Source organism: Myxine glutinosa, chromosome 14 (assembly GCF_964187855.1).
Source record: "Myxine glutinosa chromosome 14, kmMyxGlut1.1, whole genome shotgun sequence".
Classification (NCBI taxonomy): domain Eukaryota; kingdom Metazoa; phylum Chordata; class Myxini; order Myxiniformes; family Myxinidae; genus Myxine; species Myxine glutinosa.
Window position 1 is genome coordinate 59136939 of NC_136274.1, and position 24471 is coordinate 59161409.

The 24471-nt window shown below is 46.3% G+C and overlaps 1 protein-coding gene across 1 annotated transcript in view; it reads left to right on the forward strand.

The window, feature by feature from the left end:
* Window positions 1-18616, forward strand: part of TMEM47 (transmembrane protein 47) — a 40597-nt gene extending 21981 nt beyond the window's left edge. Inside the window, exons 2-3 of the mRNA XM_068135078.2 lie at window positions 11999-12139; window positions 17488-18616. Of these exons, the coding sequence (XP_067991179.2) occupies window positions 11999-12139; window positions 17488-17690 (344 nt within the window). The 3' untranslated portion in view covers window positions 17691-18616. The remainder of the gene's footprint in view (window positions 1-11998; window positions 12140-17487) is intronic.
* The last annotated feature ends 5855 nt before the right edge of the window (window positions 18617-24471 follow it).

The following is a 24471-nucleotide window of genomic DNA, read 5'->3' on the forward strand; positions in this document are numbered from 1 at the left end:
TTGCAATGGTTTCTTGCAGATATGAAGGCTGAATGTGAGTCGGAGGAAGAAGAGTTTTTCCATGTCCGATATGACGCATCTCGTGCACGAATGGCTGCAGAGCAGGAATTATTGAACCAAGAGTTGGTAGGAGAGGTAAACTTGAAAGAGAAGGGGATATAAGCCTCCATTCCTGCAACAATAACTTCAGCTATAGGTTCAGCAGAGATTGAGGCAACGCCTGAGCAGATGCAGTAGTCTTTCCAGGGAATATCAGAAAAGACGATTTGTAAACCAGTCCAATGAGCGCCATTTAAATGTCAATACTGGCGTTTAGTCGGAGGAGTGGTGGTTGGTAAAGTGATTTTCACGAGATTGTGGTCAGAAGAAAAAAAAGGAGGTGAAATTCAGCAGTTGTAACGGAACGGATTGGAGGTGAAGAACAAATCCAAAGTATTGTAAGAGTGGTCATGACGATCTGGGATATGGGTAGGGTGGGTGATAATTAGTTCCAAATCATTGAGAATGGAAAATGTAAGAACTTCAACTCCTCCATCATCCGTGTGGGACGATTTCAACCACTCCCTGCGGTGTACATTGAAGTCTCCTAAATGGAGGAATTCTGCTTGAGGGTGTTCGTATGTCATGGCCTCATGGCAGGAATTAAGATGGTCAAAGAAAGCTGTAAAGTTTGTAGAGTTGGGAGAGCAGTAAGTGAAACAGAGCCAAATAGTGATGGTCGGGAGATAAATCTTAAGCCAGTATGTATATACATATACACAGTCGTGGCCAAAAACATTGGCACCCTTGCACTATATTTTTCAAATAACTCACAATTTTCTCAAAAAATAAGTTGAAATTGACAAAAGTATTTGATCTCCACAATTCCTTATTTCACTGTTAATATTACAGAACCTTTGTTTTTGATTCAGAACTTAATATGTCCTTTTAAATCAGAAAATCAAAAGAAATGGCATTGACAAATTATTGACACCCGAGACTTAATATTTGGCAGCACAATCTTTGGACATAATAACTACAGTCAAGCGCTTCCTATATCCATGAATGAGCTCCAGTTCTCCCAGATTTGAAGGGGCCTTCTCCCAACTGCTGTTTTCAGATCTCCCCACGGGTGTTCAATGAGATTTAGATCTGGACTCATTGCAGGCCACTTCAGAACAGTCCAGCGTTTTGTCTTGAACCATTCCTGGGTGCTTTTTGAAGTGTGTTTGGGGTCATTGTCCTGCTGCAAGACCCATGACATTCGATGGAGACCCAGCTTTCTGACACTGGGTTGAACATTGTGCTCCAAAATACCTTGGTAATCTCCTGATTTCATGATGCCATGCACACATTCAAGGCACCCAGTGCCAGAGGCAGCACAGCAACCCAAAAACATCACTGAACCTCCTCCATCTTTGACTGGAGGGAAGATGTTCTTTTCTTTGAAGGCTTCATTTTGTTTTCTGTAAACATAGAGATGATGTGCTTTACCAAAAAGCTCTAATTTGGTCTCATCTGGCCACAGGACATTCTCCCAGAAGGATTTTGGCTTGTTCAGGTGTGTTTTGGAAAACTCCAGTTGGGCTTTCTCAGCAGTGTGGTCCTCCTGGGTCTCCTACTATATAACCCCCTTTCATTGAGTTGGCGATACATGGTGCGAGTTGAAACTGTCATATCTAGTATCTGAAGGTCAGCTTGAATCTGTTTGGCAGTTGATTGAGGTGCTTTCTCCACCATTCGTACAATCATTCACTGCAATCTTCGAAACAAGTTTTGTCTTGCGGCCGCGTCCAGGGAGGTTGGCTACAGGCATGGGCCTTACACTTCCAGATAACATTGGGTACGGTGGACACAGGAACATCAAGGTCTCTGGAGATGGACTTGTAGTCTTGAGGTTGTCCATGCTTGGCTACAATCTTGTGTCTGACATGGTCAGCAATTCTCTGGTTTTCTTTCTTTTCTCCATGCTCATTGAGGTACACACAGTGACACAAAACAGCAGAATGACTCCTTTTCTCCATTCAAACTGGTTGAATGAGTGATTTTTATATTGCAGGCATCTGCAACTCACCACAGGTGAGTTCAATTCCAAAGTAAAGGAGAATCACCTGCTTGAAATCTAATTATTTCTAACAACTTCTAAAAGGTGCCATTAATATTATCCAGGCCATTTTTGGATTTCTGTGTGGAATAAGCTAAGATTTAGTAATTTTTTCCGCTTTTTTTGTTTTGTTCCACTGCAAACCAAAGAAAAAGAAAGAACCCTCCAGGTCTTTAAAACAGCTGTTCACCACCATCTCTTATCTTCCCCCATCCAAAACCTTGATCTTTTCTACCCCTGCTAATTTCACCCCAAATCCTACACTTTTTTGAAATACCAACTTCTGTCCTGGAAGTCCTTGGTCTCCTTGTGTTTTATACCTCTCCCCCCCCCCCCCCCCCTTCTCACGCCTCCTCCCCCCAAGCGCTCTCCCTCCCACACTTCTCCCTGCTCTCAAATGTTGTGTTTGTGTGCTTCCCCTTCTCTCCCCATCTTTTCTTCCGCTCCCTCTTTTTATACATTTTGTTTGTCTGGTTGATTTGTTTGTGAAATAAATGTTAGCTCTTTCACGAGCCTCGATTCAGTATACAAAAAAAAAATAAAAAAATGTGGATACTAAAATATTTTTTAATGTCAACAATTTTCTGGAAGGAATGGTGCATTATTTGAAAAACGTGTAAGGGTGCCAATATTTTTGGCCACGACTGTAGGTGTGTGTGTGTGTGTGTGTGTGTGTGTGTGTGTGTGTGTGTGTGTGTGTGTGTGTGTATACATGAGCTGAATGCACCCGGCATTGCCGGGTTCTTTTTGAATGAATTTATTCTTCTGTACATAGTGTTACAGATTCGTAACTTCCGTTATTGGGGTTTTCACCCACTTGACGTAGTTCTGATCTTATGTACTATTATTATCTTCAAAAGGCTTATTATTCAGGAACGGTTATCTAAAGTTAACAAGGCTAACTTTAAATGATACAGGAAACCGAACCGGAAGAGAGGAAGAGGAAGAAGCGGCGCGAGCAAAGTGGGAGAACACGCGTGACGTCAGCGCTCCGTAACGAGCAAGGTCTACCGACAGTCGCGAGGGAATTTTGAGTTCCTTGAAAGGACATCCGGCGATAGGAAGTATCGCTGGAGGGGGAGAAATCTGCGTAGTCAGATTTGGGTGCTGTGATTCCGACGAATCCTCGCCTCGTCGCATCGGCTCAAGCAGGAGCCGTCGGCCATTTTGAACCCCGCGCTTCAGATACCAACGAAGGTTTTGCCTCACGTCATCTTCACACCAACATCCTACCATCTGTCGGGGATGTGTGTGTGCGACCGCTTCGTCTCCAATTACGTTGCGGGTTGCTAATTGAGCGGTGAAGGTGCGCCTCTGGAGGGCGCTCTTGTACAGTCTGGCGGGGCGATCTCTAAGGCCAACTGTACGCGCTTCGGATATCGACTGGAGAGCAAGATTCGGGCTTCGACCGGATTTCGTTCTATCGACCGCTGGAGTGAATCACATACGCCTTGGAAAAGGTTATAGAGACATTGAGGAGTGTCCTTTCACTCACTGGCAGCGCAGTGAGTTACCTGACTTTATTAATGGTAAATAGAGTGCACTCTTAATGGCCATTTGTTGTACCGTGATTCCTGTGTATGATTTCTAATACAATTTTGTTCATTTGTAATCATTGGTGTGGTTTCACTATTAATTTTCAACACAGGGTAACATATTTTTCTGCCGGGGCTCCTCTCGGGGTTCGGAGGTTACTGAGACCAGGATATTGTAGAGGACTCCGTAACAATAGGTCTTACTACTATAATTCAGCTTTTACTCGCGGCCGTAGAAGATTGACTACTATAATTCAGCTTTTACTCGCGGCCGTAGAAGATTGACTACTATAATTCAGCTTTTACTCGCGGTCGTAGAAGATTGACTACTATAATTTAGCTCAGCTTTTAATTGCGAAATGGGCCTAGCCCGGCCGAGGTGGCCTCGACCGGCCTCGCCACCTAGCCTATAACCTTCCTGGGGCCCGCCCCGACATTTTTTGTTTCAGAGGTTTCCTCCTATCTTTCACCGTTCAGGAGATTAGTGCGTGCAGCCAAACAAACAAACAAAAACTTTCTTATATATATATATATAATATATATATATATATATATATATATATATATATATATATATATATATATATATATATACGTATATATATATATATATATATATATATATATATATATATATATATGTGTGTGTGTGTGTGTGTGTGTGTGTGTGTGTGTGTGTGTGTACAACTAAAAATCATAAAATAAAATAAAACAGGGCTGGCCCGCGTTTCTAGTTGATCTATTACGTGAATTTTGGGAAGATTCATCGATCCGTTATTTATCACTGAAATTGGTTTGGACAGTAAGAGTCATGTTTCAAAAGACCCAGATTGATTGTTAAGCAATACATTGTGTGTGACCAAGACAACCTAGACTCCATCCACTGCACGATGCCAGGTGCCAGGCCACTGCACAATTCTGGGACCACTGCCGCTCCATGATACCTGGAACCTGGCCGCTGCACATTGCGACGACCCCGGCCGCTCCTGAATGCCAGGGCAACTGCCGCTGCACGATTCCAGGAGGCATTCTACTGTACGCTATCCGGACACCCGCAGCCACGGCATGATGCCAGCACCCCGGTTACTGCACCATGCCAGGACTCTGGCCACTGTACAATGCCAGGACCCCAGTTACCGTACAATGCCAGGACCCCAGTTACCGTACAATGCCAGGACCCCAGTTACCGTACAATGCCAGGACCCCAGCCACTGTACAATGCCAGGACCCCAGTTACCATACAATGCCAGGACCCCAGCCACTGTACAATGCCAGGACCCCAGCCACTGTACAATGCCAGGACCCCAGCCACTGTACAATGCCAGGACCCCAGCCACTGTACAATGCCAGGACCCCAGTCACCTTACAATGCCAGGACCCCAGCCACTGTACAATGCCAGGACCCCAGCCACTGTACAATGCCAGGACCCCAGTTACCGTACAATGCCAGGACCCCAGTTACCGGACAATGCCAGGACCCCAGCCACTGCACAATGCCAGGACCCCAGCCACTGTACAATGCCAGGACCCCAGTTACCGTACAATGCCAGGACCCCAGTTACCGTACAATGCCAGGACCCCAGTGACTGCACGATGCCAGTATTTAAACACGAAAACAGCATTGTGATGTATAGATTTCACAGGGAATATCCAGGTACTAAAACTTGTACAATTTAGACATCTTCAGACTTACTCACAATTGAACGTGCACTTCCTTCCATGAACTGCAACTTTCATCGTCTCAATCAATCCCACCTTGTTTTTATTGAATTAATCCCAATTAAAACACTACTCCATCTTGTGCTTCCTCTAATTGGGCCACATCTCTATTCTCTGCAGCAATCTGTCTTCCTTTTCTCAAAGCGCAGGTCTCCGCTCCATACAGGAGACCCATATTACCAAATCTTCATCTTCAGCTGAACCAGCATGATATTTCTGTGAAAGACCACATCAGAACACTCCTCCATTTTCTCCACCCTTCCCTGAGTGTCTGACATTCTTCTCTGCAACTGCAACCACCCCAGTCCTCCAAAGTAGAACACAGGTAATTCAATTTTCCCACGTGCTTTAACTCCTGCCTTCAACATCCACCATTGTCTCTCCCTTGCTCACCGTTTCCTCTGTTTCCAACAGATTTATGCTCCGTACCACAACTTTCAAAACTTTCCTGCCACACTGCATTCCAGGAACTTTTTTTTTAATCAAAAGAAATACACACCAAGGGAGCTCGAGGCACAGGTAACTGGAAGCATGACGTTTGGCCAAGGTACTAAAACTTATCATCCGAAGAATAGCGTAGGCATTCCCATGGAAGTGTCAATGTCAAATGAGAATTTTGTTTGTTTTTTCAAGTGGAACGTTTTTTTTTTTTTTTAGTGATTCAAATGCACAGGTTGAGGGTTTAATTTGAGATTTTAAAAGTGATGGAGTAAAGGTGTAAAATTCGCTTTGTGAACGTCAATTAGAGGAGTTTGGGGAACGTGAGAATAAATAATGCTTGTTCGGTTTAAAGCCTTGGGGTATGTGTCAGAATTTTGAACGAGGTACAAATCCCAAAAAACACACATTGATTGCTTTAAACCTATATAACTTTGTCCCAAATGTTCTGAATTAGTACATTTAGGTGTCATCTTGTAGAACATAATCACGGCTTTCAGAAAATGTATAGTTTTATATACTTTTTTTTATCAATTATTATCTACATGTTATAAGCCTCTGAACCTCAAAAAATGGTGGAAAAGGGCATTTTTTTTAGTATTTCGTTACCCTTCAAAGCCATGCATTCATTATAAAAGCCTTTTTCAGATACTTTTCACAGCTGGAATAAAAGTAGATCTATATAACTACTCTACTGAATGTGTTTTTGTGTTACTCATGTCAGTTCCTGAGTCACAGCTCCTCCTCATATAGGATGAAGCAGATGAACCGTAACGTAAGAGATATTTATATAAGCCCTGTTTTACACATATCAGGGTGTTCCATAGTTCTTCTTTAGGGCGCAACAAACAGCACTTATACGTATGTATTAACTCTGTAAAAATCATTGACCTCCTTTGTTTCTCTGAGACGCAACAAGCTTGAGTGTGAATTTAGAAACCATAACGGTCTCTTACGTTACGCACGTCATGCTCCCTGTAAGCCAGGTAAGTGCATATTGAAGTGAAATATACCATCAGACCATCACATTAGCTTGAATTCTATGCCATTTCAAAAGATCGGGACGCTCCTGGTGCGTTAAGTACGCAAAACTAGCCGAAACAGCATCTTCGGGAAGAAGAGGAAGGAATTCATATATCTTATTTTGGTCTCTTACGTTATGCTAACAAGGAAGGGAAACTTTGACCATGAATAAAAACGGAACCTCTGGGCCGATCGGTGTCAGTTTGGCTGCAATTGATAGCCCAGGATTAGGGCTTTAAGGATATCAAGGTGATTTTTAGCTATTCCAAAAAAAAAATTTGACCCCTGGGGGGCCCAAATGTACCTCGTTCAAAATTCTGACCCGGTATTCAAATGTAGCTACCCTTTTAATAATGAGTTTTAGCTCTTAAACGAGCCTCGACTTCTTAGTATACAAAAAAAAATGATTGGACGGATTTGGGACGGATTCTCTTAATGTGGTTAATCACCTTCCAATGGAGCATTTGGTATGGGGAGCTGCCCTCACGTACCAGGAATGGGGAGGTTTTTCAAAAAAAAATTATGTTGGAGGCTCCAGGTACGGACTGTGTAGCCCTCATCGAGGCCGGGCCTTAAATAAAAGAGAGGAAAAGTGTATGGTGTTTGTTTGCGAGAAAGAGAGATTGAAGCTAGCCAGGTAGCTATAGTTTGAGTGAGACGGAAAGTTCTGGCTGGAACAAGGTGGGATATTAGCTGGAATTAATGGGAGAACGGAGAGAAGTAGTATCCATGCCGGCTAGTTCGACAACTAGTCAGAACACTTGGGATGTTGGTAGGCATGTGAGGCTGGTTCCACCCTTCAATGAAAAGGAGGTAGCCAAGTTTTTTTTACACTTTGAGAAAGTGGCTCAAATGCTAAAATTGCCTGTGGGGCCCTGGACTATGTCAGTGCAAAGTGTTCTGGTGGTGTAAAGCTCAAGATATATTTTCGGCTTTACCGATTGACCAATGTGCAGATTATGAGATAGTGAAGAAAACCATTCTCAAAGCCTATGAATTGGTTCCTGAAGCTTACCGGCAAAAATTCCGGAATGCCAGGAAGAGGGAGAATGAGACCCATGTGGAGTTTGCCAGAATGAAGGAAACCATGTTTGATCGGTGGTGTGATTCGAAGGGGATTGGGAAAGACTTCAAACTGTTGCGACAATTGATCTTGGTGGAGGAATTCAAACAGTGTGTCCACGTGGACATTAAAGTACATCTGGATGAAAAGAAAGTACCAGAGTTGTATGAGGCAGCAACCGTGGCAGATGACTATGCCTTGACACATAGGATGGGGTTCCACAAACCTAACTTACCGCCTAGAGTTAGCCAGGAGAGTTATGGTAAATCAGGGGCGGAGAACAAATATTCGTGGAGGCGGCCTAGAGATGACTATGGGGACAAATCTGATACCGCCGACTTTAGGGGATCAGAAGACTACAGTTCCAAGACAGACTTATCTTCTGGGGGGCCCGAGGCAGACCACGAGTTTTTCCTCCGGGGCTACTTGCGCTTTTTGCAAGAAACCTGGACATTTGATGTCCCAATGTTATGCCCTGAAAAGGAAAAATCAGGAGCGGAGTCAGATTAGTACAACTCCGAAAGCATTGGCAAATGCGAGAAATCGTCCTTGGAGGACAGTGCCTAGTGAAGGTTCCCATGCCAAAGTTACGGCATCACACAACGACCTTGTTCAAGAGGGTTACAAACCTTTTATTTCAGAGGGGTTTGTGTCACTGGATGGAGACTTGACTAACCAGAGACCTGTTAGGGTATTGAGGGATACAGGAGCATTTCAATCTTTGATGCTTGAAGGCATTTTGCCATTGTCAGAGAAGACGGCAACTGGTGTTGGTGTTCTTTTACAGGGGGTTGGTGGCTATGTTAAAGCTCCACTTCATGTCATCCATTTAAAGTCTGATTTGGTGTCAGGACCGGTCACCGTAGGTTTACAAGCCACTCTACCTGTAGAGGGAATATCTTTTGTTATCGGGAATGATTTGGCCGGTGGTCAAGTTTCTGGTAATCCAATGTTGGTTGAAAAGCCCAGTATGGAAAATAACACTGCACTGTTAGAACAGAAGATTCCAGGTATCTTTCCATCCTGTGCCGTGACTCGTGCTATGGGTAGGAAGCGCTCTGAAGAGAAGGAGAAGGTACTGACGTCACACTTTGCACAGGCACATCTTGTCGAGTACCCTGAATCTAAGTGTCAGCACACACAAGTCAGGGATGGAGGCAATGTTGGCAAGCTCTTTGTAGGTGGACTGAACTTCAACACAAGGGAAGATGTTCTGGACTTTGTCTTCGGCAAATATGGACCACTCTTGGAAGTGTTGCTGATAAAAGACAGGGAGACGCAAAAGTCGAGAGGGTTTGGCTTTGTCACATTTGAAAACATAAAGGATGCCAAAGATGCAGAAAAGGATTGGAATGGCAAGGATTTGGATGGTCGAACCTCAATGGTAGAGAAGGCAGGCCATGGGCGTCGAGGGGGCTACAGAGGAGGAAAACGTGGAAGTAGTTTCAGGGGTTTCTATGGCTCCCGGGGTGGGAGTAGTAGTTTGGGTGGTGGCCGCAGTTGAGATTACTATGGAGGCTTCCAGAGTTATGGCAGCTCCGGAAGGGATGGTCATCAGGGTAGTGGCCGAGAAGGAGACCGCTATTCACGTGACTACAACGACAAGCGCTCCAACCGTGATTATTATGAAAGCTAGGAAGAGTTTGAAGCACTGAATGCTGCGGAGCAGCCGAGCCAAGATTCCTACACAGATTAACCGTGAACTCCATGTTCCTAAAGGCGTCCATGTCGTGAATACTTCCAGGCCTCACCACCCAACCACCATGAAACCTGGCTCTCAGCTCGGCCTCCTTCAAAAAGTGCTATAGATTTGCTTTGTTTTGGATTCTTGATCACAACCCCTTAACCTTCATTCAAAAAATGAAAAATAAAAACCAGAGGTTGATGAGATGGAGTTTGGCTTTGCAGGAGTTCAACTTGGAAATTGAGCATGTAAAGGGCAGGGACAATGTCGTTGTTGATGCTTTGTCCAGAGTGAACTAACTTTGGAAATTTCTGTAGGTTGTTTGGAAGTTTTGTTGCTTTATTTTGGGAAATGTTGATTATTGTTGCTCACGTGAATTGATGATTTGGGTGTGAGTTTTACTTTTGTTTGTTAAAAGAGTTTTTGTCTGCAAAGAAAGTTTGAACATAGTGAAAACTTTCTTTCTTGAGGGGGGGAAGTGTTACGGATTTGTCACTTCCGTTGTGGTGGTTTTCATGCACTGTAAACATTTTTGATTCCATGTACTATTATTGTTTTCAAAAGGTTTATTGTTTATGAACTGTTTTCAAAAGGTGAAAAGTTAGAGTTAAAAGAAACAGGAAACCGGATCGGGAACCGGACGACGAAGAAGAGGAAGAGAGAAAAAAGAAGGCGGAGCGAGTGGAGTCGGACAAGAAGCATAGTTGCTTTGTGGTTTGGAGCGAACGTTGGCGAGCAAGAGTCACGAGTGAACTTTGAGTTTCCCAGGAAAGGGATTCCTGCGACAGAGTGGTTATTGCTGTGACAGATTAACCTGTGTGTCAGGTTTTGTGATCGATTCCGGAGAGAATCATCGTTGGGCCTTTACGTCTCGAGAACGGGCCGTCGGCCATTTTGACTCGCGCGCTTTGTGCGTCGAGCAAGGTTTCTTTGCTTCGCCTCAGCCTTTGCGTGTCACGCAAGGTTTTTCTTTGCTTCACGTCGGCCATTTTCACCACATTCAGACGTATCTGGTGTGTGTGTGTGTTCAACGCGGAATGTCCATACCCGAGGGTGTGATTTCCCAGTCGCCTGGAGGGCGCCTTTGGATTTCCCAGTCGCCTTGAGGGTGCCTTTATGCAGCTTTGGCCGTGTGACTGTGACTGTAATCCGAACGAGATTCTGGTCGATTGGACATCGTTCTGACGATCGAGGTTCAACTTGGGTTTGAAGCCGTGAAAGAGACACTGGGAATGTTCTTGGTTCACTCACTTGGAGCACAGTGAGTTATATATTACGAAACTGATGGTACCATCATAGGATATATTGATTGTACTTTTGATTACTATTATTGTTGTACTGTTGTTCTTGTGTGATCTTAATACAATATTTGTTTGTGAGTAACAAGTGGTGTGGCTTCCCCATTGATCTTTGACATACAGAATAACACATTTTTCTGCCGTGACTCCTCTCGGGGCTCGGAGGTACACCGTGACCAGGGGGTCGGGGAGGAGCACGTAACACTTCGCCATTGAAGGTTGGCAGAGGTCGTTTTCACCCCTATCTGTCTGTTTGTTTGTGAACATGATATCTCAAAAAGTCATGGACGGGTTCGGCCGAACCTTGTTGTACAGGTTGGGTGTGTGACGAGGAGGACTTTATTCATTTTTCACTCGGAGTTTTAAAATAATTCGTCACCATTGAGAGATGGGGCCAAAAACGATATATAGAACGATATTTCAAATCGTTGTGGACGGTTTGTGACAAAACCAGGTCGATGAGTTGGGTAGGTGACAAAAACAAGGCGATGAGATTTTGGTTCAGGTAGTTTTATTTTTATTTTATTTTTACTTTTTCCCATCTTTCTTGCTTTCTGGATAATAACTTCATTGCCATCTTTAAAATCGGGGATAGTTAAAACTGCAGGTTGATGGTGAAATCCATTTCCTTCCCTCACGACGAATAAACCAGCTGGACGGACAGGTATTAGCTAGGTGTAAATGAAAGGTGACACGAGACGTGCGTTTATGTGAATGTGAAACGGGTAAGTCGCCATCAGGTGGGTTTCATGAGTCACGACAGGGTCAAGTTTGGGTTTGGTTTGACCTTTATCGAGCCATCATTGTCATAACAAAGTGTTTATGTCTGAAACGTCACTGGCTACCTTCCGCAAGTTGTATTCACACCAAACGATTTCCCGCCAAAAGTATCCCGGCTCGGTCCGATTGGCGTTATCCGACCATATTATCATGTCGGCCTTGAAAGAGTATTCCTCCAATTGCTCCATTGGTTTGGACTTCGGGATAGCCGGCTTAACGTTCCGGCAGAGGGCGTCATGCTCCGTGGTGCAACCCCCTCTTTTACGGCACCAGAATGTACCATCCTCTATCGATTCGCCCACGCACGATGAGGTGCAGGTCTGCAGTTTGAACCCCACCTTCTCCCCTACCCCCTCTCCGGTCTTGCATCCGCAGACTGGAAAATGGCGACACTGGCTCTGGTCCTCGCCTCCTGCTTGTTGTCCCTTCTCGCCACGATCGCGGGCCTGGTCGCCCTTTGTGCGGGTTCCTTCCGAAGGATCTCTCTCCCGATGGCTGCACTTCTGTACTTGGCCGGTAGGTAACACGTGAGCCTGTCTCGGGACATGTTGGGACAAATTTGCGGACAAATCCTTCCCAAGTTACCTCCATTGGAGATGATGTTGATTTTTCTCCCAAAGATTTCCCATTTCGTTCAAATGTTTTTTTAGTTCTTTATTTTTCAGCTGCTTTCAAATATTTTGACTTTGTGTTGCTTTTCCCCCATTAATGTCCCCTTAGTGTTGTTTTCTCCCATTAGTGTCCCCTTAGTGTTGTTTTCTCCCATTAGTGTCCCCTTAGTGTTGTTTTCCCCCATTAATGTCCCCTTAGTGTTTTTTTCCCCCCATTAATGTCCCCTTAGTGTTGCTTTTCCCCCATTAATGTCCCCATAGTGTTGTTTTCCCCCATTAATGTCCCCTTAGTGTTGTTTTCCCCCATTAAAGTCCCATTAGTGTTGTTTCCCACAATTAATGTCCCCTTAGTGTTGTTTTCCCCCATTAAAGTCCCATTAGTGTTGTTTCCCACAATTAATGTCCCCTTAGTGTTGTTTTCCCCCATTAAAGTCCCATTAGTGTTGTTTCCCCCAATTAATGCCTCCTTTGTGATACTTTCCCCCATTAATGTACCGTTTGTGTTGCCTTTCCCCCATTAATGTCCCCTTTGTCTTGCCTTTCCCCCAATACTGCCCCCTTTGTGTTGCCTCTCCCCCATTAATGTCCCCGTTGTGTTGCCTCTCCCCCATTACATGTTCCCTTTGTGATACTTTCCCCCATTAATGTACCGTTTGTGTTGCCTTCCCCCATTAATGGCCCCTTTGTCTTGCCTTTCCCCCATTTGTGCCCCCTTTGTTTTGTGATCCCCCATGGATTTTATGTCCACATAAGTATTGCTGTTTTTCCCCTTGTTATTTCCCCTTTGTTTTTTTATTTATTGATGTTCAGTATACGGTATAAGGAAATGTTTTATATACAAACTACGTACATGTTTTTAGCTCACCTGGTACGTAAACACTTGCAACTTCTTCTCCGAAACCGTTGAAGGGATTGTGACCAAATTTGGCACAAATGATATTTGTTGTGTTGTGACTAAAGTTTGTTCACGGCATTAAAAAAGGGGGTCTACCGGGGGTCAAAGTGGATCCAGGTTTGACCCCCAAAATAGGAATTTGCTTTTTCCTCTGAAACTACACACACTATTTCGATGAAACTTCACCACAACCTTCACCACCCATGATGTAACAAAGTTTGTTCACGGCACTACAAAAAAAAATCGGGGTCTAAGGTCGTCTATGGAGGGGTGGGGGGGGGGGGGGGCGTTTCCCCAAAATAGGTATTTTTTTTGGTTTGTATGTTTAGTCTTATGATTACATTAGTATGATTGTAGTGCTTCCCTGTCTTCTCGGAACCATTGAAATTGGTTTAAAATACCTTTAGTCTGTGTGGTAAACTGTTTTAATCTACGAGGTGAGCGCTCAGGGGTATTGCCCCTATGTTTTTATACGTTTTGGGGTTTCTTGGACAATATTGTGATGAAGTCGTTCAACAAGCTGGTTGAAATCTTCTCATGCCAGGTCTGGTTAGTTGTGGAAAATGATCATAAAAAATGTTTTTCATAAATTGCGGATAATAATTATAATAAAGGAATGTTGATTATAACGTATGGACCAGATTGAGATCTGTGTGATTATACACCGCCCTGCCAGAATATAATAACATCTGAGTGTAAAGAAACGTTATTTCAACAACTTGTGATATGAACATATGGTGCTTGAACCCGTGGAGGCATAAATCGATATCCCGTATGACAACCTGATCCAAAATTTTCCAAATGCGGAGTCGATTTTGTTGCTGCTCCTGTGTATTATTTGGCAGGGTTGGCTTTTCCGCAGCTCGCTATCCTTGTTCCCAGACGTGTTTGATGACGTTCATGTCAGGACTCCTTGGAGCCCGGAGAAGAAGCTGCACTCCATTCCGTTACTTCCACGGGTAGAGGTGGTTCTCTGTCCATGTGGGATATGCCTTGCTGATGCATGGAAAAAACCCTCTTACCAGCAATGGAACACAATTACAGCAGGAAGGTGGTGCCATACCAGACCAATTTGTTTTTTTGTATACAAAGTCGAGGCTTGAAGAGCCGGGCTCTTGCTTGAGACGGACGAAGTGACGGGTAAGACACAAACTCGTCCGAGAAGATGTTTATTGTAAAAACCAACTCGGGAACTCTCTCCAAGCCCGTTTATCGGGCTGCATATATATCCACAACCAGAAAGCATAACCGAAACCGAAAGCCACGCCTCTTAGGCGAGGCGTGTTTCGGTGGTCACGTGACCGACAGGTGCAAAGGATTATAACCGCACGCGCGGCACGCTTTGGTGGTCACGTGACCAGCCACCCCGGCGACGTCACCGGCTGGAGCAAGGAGATTCTGCTGCTGGTCTCGCTTGGGGGAACCATGGGTCGCTACACATGCCCCCCCAGAATGGACTTGATCCAGGAAGGTCAACCTGAGGGGGGTCCGGATGACCCGACCGAAACGACCCCTGGCCAGTCGCGGGGGGGGGGGGGTGCAGGCAGGGGGGGGGGTCCGGTGTGGTGGCGGGTGGTCGGACGGGGGGTGCAGGACGGGGGGCGGCCGAGGGGCCGGGCAAGTCCTCGGGGGAGGCTACCGAGGTTCCTCGCGGGCCTACCGAGGTTGCAGTTCGCGGGTGCAGTGCCGAGAAGGCTCGAGCGGTGCACGCGAAAAGCGGGTGAGCCAACCGAGGGGCTGGTCAAGGCCTCGGGGGAGGCTGCCGAGGTTCCTCGCGGGCCTCCCGAGGATGCAGGGTCGGAGAAGTAGTTGCGGTTGTAGTTGTAGGTGCGCGAGGGTGACGAAGCGGCCATGCCGCGAACGTCAGTGTGCGCGAAGGTGACGAAGCAGCCGTTCCGCCAACGTCAGTGCGCGCGAAGGTGACGAAGCAGCCGTGCCTTCGGAGGGTCTTGGAATAGGTTCGCCCCTCCGGTCGTAGAGGAGGAGCCGAGCACGGTGTGCGAACCTCATAGTCATGGCCGTCGTCGTTACCGAAACTCCGGCATTTCGAAACCGTGGTTGAAACTGCGCCCGAAGCCGTGCGGGAGAAGCCGGCGTCACCAGCCTAGGTGGCTTCCCTGGCTAGGGCTTGCTTGCCGTGTCCGTTCGCAGCCCCCGCATCCCTGCGGGGGCAATCAGAAGGTTGCGTGTTCAAATCACGTCGGGGTCACCAGTGAAGAGCCGGGCTCTTGCTTGAGACGGACGAAGTGACGGGCAAGACACAAACTCGTCCGAGAAGATGTTTATTGTAAAAACCAACTCGGGAACTCTCTCCAAGCCCGTTTATCGGGCTGCATATATATCCACAACCAGAAAGCATAACTGAAACCGAAAGCCACGCCTCTCAGGCGAGGCGTGTTTCGGTAGTCACGTGACCGACAGGTGCAAAGGATTATAACCGCATGCGCGGCACGCTTTGGTGGTCACGTGACCAGCCACCCCGGCGCCGAGGTTGTCCGCCAGTGCCGTCACCGGCTGGAGCAAGGAGATTCTGCTGCTGGTCTCGCTTGGGGGACCCATGGGTCGCTACAGGCTCATGGAAGAGCTCGGGAGGGGGGGGGGGGGTTGGAGGGAGTGATGGAGTGATGGAGGAAGAGGAATAAATGGGTGGAGGTGAACAGTGGTTCTGGATTTTGGGAGTTTCACTAGGAAGGGGTTGCAGGTGGGCCGCATGCGTCCTGCAGATACATGAGGGAGACGAACAATGGAGAAGTCAGAGGATGCAAGACCAGGAAGGAGGCGGAAGAAGACAGAAAGGATGCACTGACATGTCGGCAATGACAAAGTGATCGGCCCATAGACTCAGCTTCATCACGAGAGATTCCAATGATCGTGAAAGCTTTGGTTTCCACAGCGTCAAGCTGAGCAAGATGTGAGGCAGGAGCACCAGCCCATAGGGGAGAGCAGTACTCCATCAAGGTGCAGATGAAGGCCTTATAAGTAGATGCCTGAGACTTAGCTCTGGTGTGTCAAAGAAGGACCTTACACGAGGGAGGATGGTGATAACTCCACAGACAGACCTGTGTTTGGAAGAGACAAAATAGAGTGCAGCTTCTTCTCCATACACCACAGAGTCCTGATACGAAATCGTCTGGGAACATGGATCTCGACCTACGGAAAAGACAACCCTGGCAAGTAATACACTGAGCTGCAACAAAATCTACCACACATTTAACAACTATTGGGGACGCCTCTTCGTGTTGGTTGTACCCCCCAACGCAAGTCGGGGGACAAATCTTCCCTGCTTCGTCAGGAAGCGTGGTCTCAGTCGGTGTGCCGATCGCGATCCTTGGACCGGCCCTTTCCCTCTTTTTTTTCTCTCTCTCTCTTTCTCTTTCTTTCTTTGCCTCTCTTTCTTTATTTTCTTTTTCTCTTTCTTTCTCTTTCTCTTTTTCTCTATCTTTGTCTCTTTCTTTCTTTTTCTCTTTCTTTCTCTTTTTCTCTTTCTTTGTCTCTCTTTTTCTTTTTTTTCTTTTTCTCTTTCTTTGTCCCTTTTTCTTTTTTTTCTTTTTCTCTTTCTTTCCCTTTCTTTTTCTCTTTCTTTGCCTCTCTTTTTCTTTTTCTTTTCCTTTTTTTGTCTCTCTTTCTTTCTCTTTCTCTTTCTTTCTCTTTCTTTTTTCTGGGACTTCTTTTTCTCTTTCTTTCTCTTTCTTTTTCTCTTTCTTTCTTTTCTCTTTCTTTGTCTCTTTCTTTTTCTTTATTTGTCTCTCTTTCTTTTTCTCTTTCTTTGTCTCTCTTTCTCTTTCTTTTTTTCTCTTTCTTTGTCTCTCTCCCTCTCTCTTTCTTTCTCTTTTTCTGTCCCTCTCTCTTTCTTTCTCTCCCTCGTTCTCTCTCTTCCCCTTACTCTGTCATGGCCCTGACTTCATGAAGGCTGGGGTACACCATCCTGGATGTGGGGGATCTCTGGGTCGCTCCTGCGAGATCGATTGGCTGTCTCCGTGCAGCCGGCTTGTTCGAGAGAACTGTCCGGAGCTATACAACAACAACAACACCAAGAACTCCACATTTGGCCAAATATGCATTGGGTAATCAAACTGAATATCTTTTCGATGTCTCCACAGGTACGAGCACCTTATGATGCCAAAGGACATGTTTATACCAGATATTAATACATTGTGTTCATATCGCAGATTGCACACACACTTATTTTAACAATCAGGGATGTTCATTTCATTCTCACAGGTCGCTGTGCTTCCTGAATGTGTAAAACACACAGTCAATTACTGGCTTGATGGTAAATTACTTATATATATATTTTTTACTATTTTACACAAAATAACTGTTGATTATTACGGTTCGTCTGCCTCTTTCTTTGTCAGTCATCCTCCAGGTGTGTGCGCTAATTCTCTTCCCAATCAAGTTCCTCGATGAGACCGCTCTGCGATCTTACCACGAGTTTGATTGGGGTTACGGACTGGCATGGGGAGCCGCCATTTTCATGCTGGGGGCTGCAATCCTCCTGTGTCTCAGCCCACGTGACCACATTTCCTCAACCTACTGTGGCGGTTCCACGCAACATTGACACGCTGCAAGAGCTTTCCCGTTCTTTTTCATTCTCTACCCCATCCACAGCTTGTTTGCTCATATTCCCTGGGACCTGCATTTGCACACAAGGCCCTTTTACCTGGGATAAGTCGCCGTGATAGGTTTGCCTCTTTTTATTCCTTTTTGGTGGAAGTCTAGTGCTTTTGGGGGCTTCCGGAAAGATCTGCAGGGCTAAGCAAAGATGATGGAGCCAGGACAGCTACGCAGGAGGAAAGACATGGAACACGTAGCTGCTTGAGATCGATCGCCCGCTCTTTTCAAGTGAAGAAACTCGGTAGGGTGGTACCTCGCCGATTGAGGAGACACACCAAGGAATGGCAGACACCATGGGTCAATGTGTCCAAGATGCTCCGGACGTCCCACTGGGTTCTGGATTTTGGAAAATGTACATCAACCTCGTAGATTCCAAAATTTCAATTTGTATCCAACAACTTGCTGCTTAATATTAGAGTCGTGGTGTTCTACACCGGTGAGATGGACTTCATGGTCGCTCTGAACTGGTCATATCTTTAAGACTTTTGTCGAACAGGTTGGCCAAAGCCTGAGGAGACCACAGGTGTTCCACATGAGATCTGATCTTTCGTGATAAACTCGTCATTCGTTCGGCATCATCATAGCGCTTCAGTGGTTATCGCGGAAATGGTCTTAATAGGTCTGGGTCATCCGTCCCATCCACCCGCCTAGGGTTAACGCCTGTATACTCTGGTTTGGATCTTTAGCGTCTTGTACATTGTGGACCCGGACTATTGTTTGAATGTTCCTGCTGCGCGATGCAGAGTCCTGGTTGAGGTAAAAATAATAATAAATAAATAAAAATATATATATACATCAGTTTCAAGTTAAAAAAAGAAAACAACAGGCGTGATAAAACAGGGTGTCTCAATAAAATGTATACAGACTTTATATACCGAAAACCACGATGTTGTTGTTTTGCAACGCTTTTGCAACCTTATGGGTAACAGCTCACTGATGACGTGCAATCATTCCGTTGCAGGCTAATGCTATGCATCTCTCGACAACCCCCCCCCCCCCACCCCCTCTCTCTGCTCTGAAATGAATTTTTCTGAAATATTAGTCTGTATACATTTTAGCGTGCGTGCGTGCGTGCGTCCGCACTTATCATCTCTGTATTTGGCCAGAATATCCAGGTACTTGTGCCGGCATACGTCATTAAAATGATCTCCAATGGTCAGGGTTAGGTTTATAAGTACAATGTTACCTAAATGGTCCGAGGTCAGGCCACGTGTGTAAGGTATTGGTCTCAGCCCGATCCACATGTGTATGTTTTGACATGACTTGGGCAACACAACAACCTTCTCATCAGATAAATGTGAGGGGACTTTGTCAGGGTGATTCTATCCGCATTCATCGTTTCAAATTCCATGTACATTTTCCTCCCTCCCCCCTCCCCTCTCTCCCCCCTCCCCTCTCTCCCCGACCAACCTCACCACCCACACTCCCCTCTCTCCCCGACCAACCTCACCACCCACCCCTCCCCTCCTTCTCCCCGACCAACCTCTCATCCCTCTCCCCGACCAACCTCACCACCCACACTCCCCTCTCTCCCCGACCAACCTCACCACCCACCCCTCCCCTCCTTCTCCCCGACCAACCTCTCATCCCTCTTCCCGACCAACCTCACCACCCGCCCCTCCCCTCCCCTTCCTCTCCCCGACCAACCTCACCACCCACCCCTCCCTCTCCCCGACCAACCTCACCACCCGCCCCTCCCCTCCCCTTCCTCTCCCCGATCAACCTCACCACCCGCCCCTCCCCCTCCCTCTCCCGCACCAACATCACCACCCATTCTTCCCACACCCTCTCACCGACCAACCACACCACCTGCCCCTCTCCTCCCTCTCCCTGACCAACATCACCACCCACTCCATCCCTTCCTCTCCCCGACCAACCTCACCACCCACTCCACGCCTCTCTCTCCCCGACCAACCTCACCACCTGCCGATCCCTGACCAACCTCACTCCCCGCCCATCCCCCTCCCTTTCCCTGACCAACCTCACCACCCGCCCCTCCCCTCCCCTCCCTTTCCCTGACCAACCTCAACACCCACCCCTCACCCTCCCTGACCAATCTCACCACCCACCCCTCACCCTCCCTGACCAATCTCACCACCCACCCCTCACCCTCACTGACCAACCTCACCACCCACCCCTCTCCCTCCCCTCTCTTTCCCTGACCAACCTCACCACCCACCCCTCTCCCTCCCCTCTCTTTCCCTGACCAACCTCACCACCCACCCCTCCCCTCCCTCTCTCCAACCAACCTCACCACTCGTGTTTCTAACATAAGATGATAATATATGCTGTGACAGAGCAATATTCCACAAGCATTAACAAAGAAGTGCAATTATTACGGTGTGTAATTACGTTTGTGCTAAGGTAACTGTTTGTTACACATTTTACTCTCGGATGTACAAATCTCTGTCTCCTCATGATGTCCGGAAAATCCATGACGAGATTTGCACCTGTGAAAAGATTAGCTAGCGGCCTTGAAAAGGATGTAACGCTTGCTGTTGTGGAATGTAAAAAAAAGCACATAACACACAACACACACACACACACACACACACACACACACACACACACACACACACACACACACACACACACACACACACACACACACACACACACACACACACACACACACACACAACACACATAACACAACACACACAAACACACACAAAACACACACAACACACATAACACATAACACACACACAACACACATAACACATAACACAACACACAACACACAACACACAATATTATTTCTTTGCAAATTAGATTTTAAAAGCCCAGCGTTTCGTATTGGATGACACTAATCACCCAATGTATATAATGCATTGTAAATGGATTTTCAAATCTACTTTTATGCTTCATGGCTCGATTGGATGTACCCTTTGTTGTTTCCACACCGGTGTTTCGCTTTGTGATGCTCATTGCCATTCGATGCCCGGGTGTATCACCTGATGTGACTCACGGTTCGCAGGTGAGACTCGCACCTCTCCAGACGAGAGGGCGATCTGGAAGAGAAGCACGCCTCACCGGTTTCGATATACCCATCCGTGGATGGAGATCTTTCCTTAGATGTGAACAAACGCAACAACTCCTAAGGGGAGGTTTGCAAGCCTGCACTTTAAGCTTCAGTCTTGGGCAGTTTTGAATGTACAATTTGGGGATGAAACCTTAAAGGTTCATCAATACAATTCAGCTTGAATGCATGGCTTGACACCAAGTCAAGTGACACCAGTGCCAGTGCCAAGTGACACCTCTCTGGAAGACCTCACTAGATGAAACACTTCTCTGGAAGACCTCACTGGATGAGACACTTCTCTGGAAGACCTCACTGGATGAGACACTTCTCTGGAAGACCTCACTGGATGAGACACTTCTCTGGAAGACCTCACTGGATGAGACACTTCTCTGGAAGACCTCACTGGATGAGACACTTCTCTGGAAGACCTCACTGGATGAGACACTTCTCTGGAAGACCTCACTGGATGAGACACTTCTCTGGAAGACCTCACTGGATGAGACACCTCTCTGGAAGACCTCACTGAGTGAGACACTTCTCTGGATGAGACCTCATTGGATGAGGCACTTCTCTGGAAGACCTCACTGAGTGAGACACTTCTCTGGACGAGACCTCATTGGATGAGACACTTCTCTGGAAGACCTCACTGGATGAGACACTTCTCTGGAAGACCTCACTGAGTGAGACACTTCTCTGGAAGAGACCTCACTTGATGAGACAGTTCTCTGGAAAAGACCTCACTGGATGATACAGCTCTCTGGAAGAGATCTCAATGGAAGATACCTCACTGGATGAGACAGTTCTCTGGAAAAGACCTCACTGGATGATACAGCTCTCTGGAAGAGACCTCACTGGATGATACAGCTCTCTGGAAGAGACCTCACTGGAAGAGACCTCACTGGTAGAGACCTTACTGGAAGAGACCTCACTAGATGAGACAGCTCTCTGGAAGAGACCTCACTGGATGAGACCATTGACTGAAAGAGACCTCACTAGGTAAGGTGTCCCTCTGGCTGAGACCTCACTGGGTGAGGTGTCCCTCTGGCTGAGACCTCACTGGGTGAGGTGTCCCTCTGGCTGAGACCTCACTGGGTGAGGTGTCCCTCTGGCTGAGACCTCACTGGGTGAGGTGTCCCTCTGGCTGAGACCTCACTGGCTGAGACGCTTCTACTGGGTGAGGTGTCCCTCTGGCTGAGACGCTTCTACTACATGAGGTGTTCCTCTGGAAGAGACCTCACTGGATGAGATGCTTAGACTGGGTGAGATATCCCTCTGGAAGAGACCTCAAAGGGTGAGATGCTTTGACTGGGTGAGAAGCCTCTCTGGAACAGACTTCTCTGGCTGAGACCTCACTTGTTGAGACTCCTCTCTGGTAGAGACCTCAATTGGTGAGATGCCTTGACTGGGTGAGATTCCTCTCTGGAAAAGACCTTGCTGGGTGAGACATCTCAAGTAGGGACTCACACCTTGACTGGTGTTAGTTTATCAGTTAAGGGGGCTGGCTTGAGATGTTGGGATCAGGAGTTAAAGCCCCTGCCATTGAGTTAACACCAGGTGGGTTAATTCAGCCTGTCATCCTTCTGAGGTCAACAAAATGAGCCGCGCCCCCAGAAAATGATGCAACCAGCAGCCATAGGCTGCATTCAAGCCACCACCACTACATTACCCAATGTTACACCTCTCACCCAATGTTACACCGCTCACCCAATGTTAAACACCTAAACCATTGTTACACACCTCACCCAATGTTACATACCTCACCCAATGTTACACACCTCACCCAATGTTACACACCTCACCCAATGTTACACCGCTCACCCAATGCTACACGCCTCACCCAATGTTACACACCTCACCCAATGTTACACTGCTCATACAATGTTACACCCCTCACCCAATGTTACACTCCTCATCCAATGTTACACCCCTCACCCAATGTTACACACCTCTCCCAATGTTACACCCCTCACCCAATGGTACACACCTCACCCAATGATACACACCTCACCCAATGTTACACTGCTCACCCAATGTTACACCGCTCGCCCAATGGTACACTGCTCACCCAATGATACACACCTCACCCAATGTTACACCACTCACCCAATGTTACACTGCCCACCCAATGTTACAATGTTACACACCTCAACCAATCTTACACCACTCACCCAATGTTAAACACCTCACCCAATGTTACACTGCTCACACAATGTTACACCCCTCACCCAATGTTACACACCTCACCCAATGTTACACACCTCACCCAAAGTTACACACCTCACCCAATGTTACACCACCCACCCAATGTTAAAAACCTAAATCAATGTTACACACTTCACCCAATGTTACAATGTTACACTGCTCACCCAATGTTACACTGCTCACCTAATGTTACACTGCTCACCCAATTTTACACTGCTCACTCAATGTTACACTGCTCACTTAATGTTACACCCCTCACCCAATGTTACACACCTCACCCAATGTTACACACCTCACCCAATGTTACACACCTCACCCAATGTTACACACCTCACCCAATGTTACACACCTCACCCAATGTTACACCGCTCACCCAATGTTACACCACTCACCCAATGTTACAATGTTACACCCCTCACCAAATGTTACACTACTCACCCAATGTTACACTGCTCACCTAATGTTACACTGCTCACCCAATGTTACACTGCTCACTCAATGTTACACTGCTCACTTAATGTTACACTGCTCACACAATGTTACACTGCTCACACAATGTTACACATCTCACACAATGTTACACATCTCACCAAATGTTACACTGCTCACACAATGTTACACTGCTCATCTAATGTTACTCTACTCACACAATGTTACACATCTCACACAATGTTACACATCTCACCTAACGTTACACTGCTCACCCAATGTTACACTGCTCACACAATGTTACACATCTCACACAATGTTACACATCTCACCAAACGTTACACTGCTCACACAATGTTACACATCTCACACAATGTTATGCATCTCACCTAATGTTGCACTGCTCACCCAATGTTACACTGCTCACTCAATGTTACACTGCTCACTTAATGTTACACTGCTCACACAATGTTACACATCTCACCTAATGTTACACTGCTCACACAATGTTACACTGCTCATCTAATGTTACACTGCTCACCCAATGTTACACTGCTCACACAATGTTACACATCTCGCACAATGTTACACATCTCACCAAACGTTACACTGCTCACACAATGTTACACCTCACACAATGTTACGCATCTCACCTAATGTTACACTGCTCACCCAGTGTTACACTGCTCACTCAATGTTACACTGCTCACTTAATGTTACACTGCTCACTTAATGTTACACTGCTCACACAATGTTACACTGCTCACATAATGTTACGCATCTCACCTAATGTTACGCATCTCACCTAATGTTACACTGCTCACCCAATGTTACACTGCTCACTCAATGTTACACTGCTCACTTAATGTTACACTGCTCACACAATGTTACACATCTCACACAATGTTACACATCTCACCTAATGTTACACTGCTCATCTAATGTTACACTGCTCATACAATGTTACACATCTCACACAATGTTACACATCTCACCTAACGTTACACTGCTCACACAATATTACACACCTCACTCAGTTAATGTTACATTCTCACACACTGGGAAATTA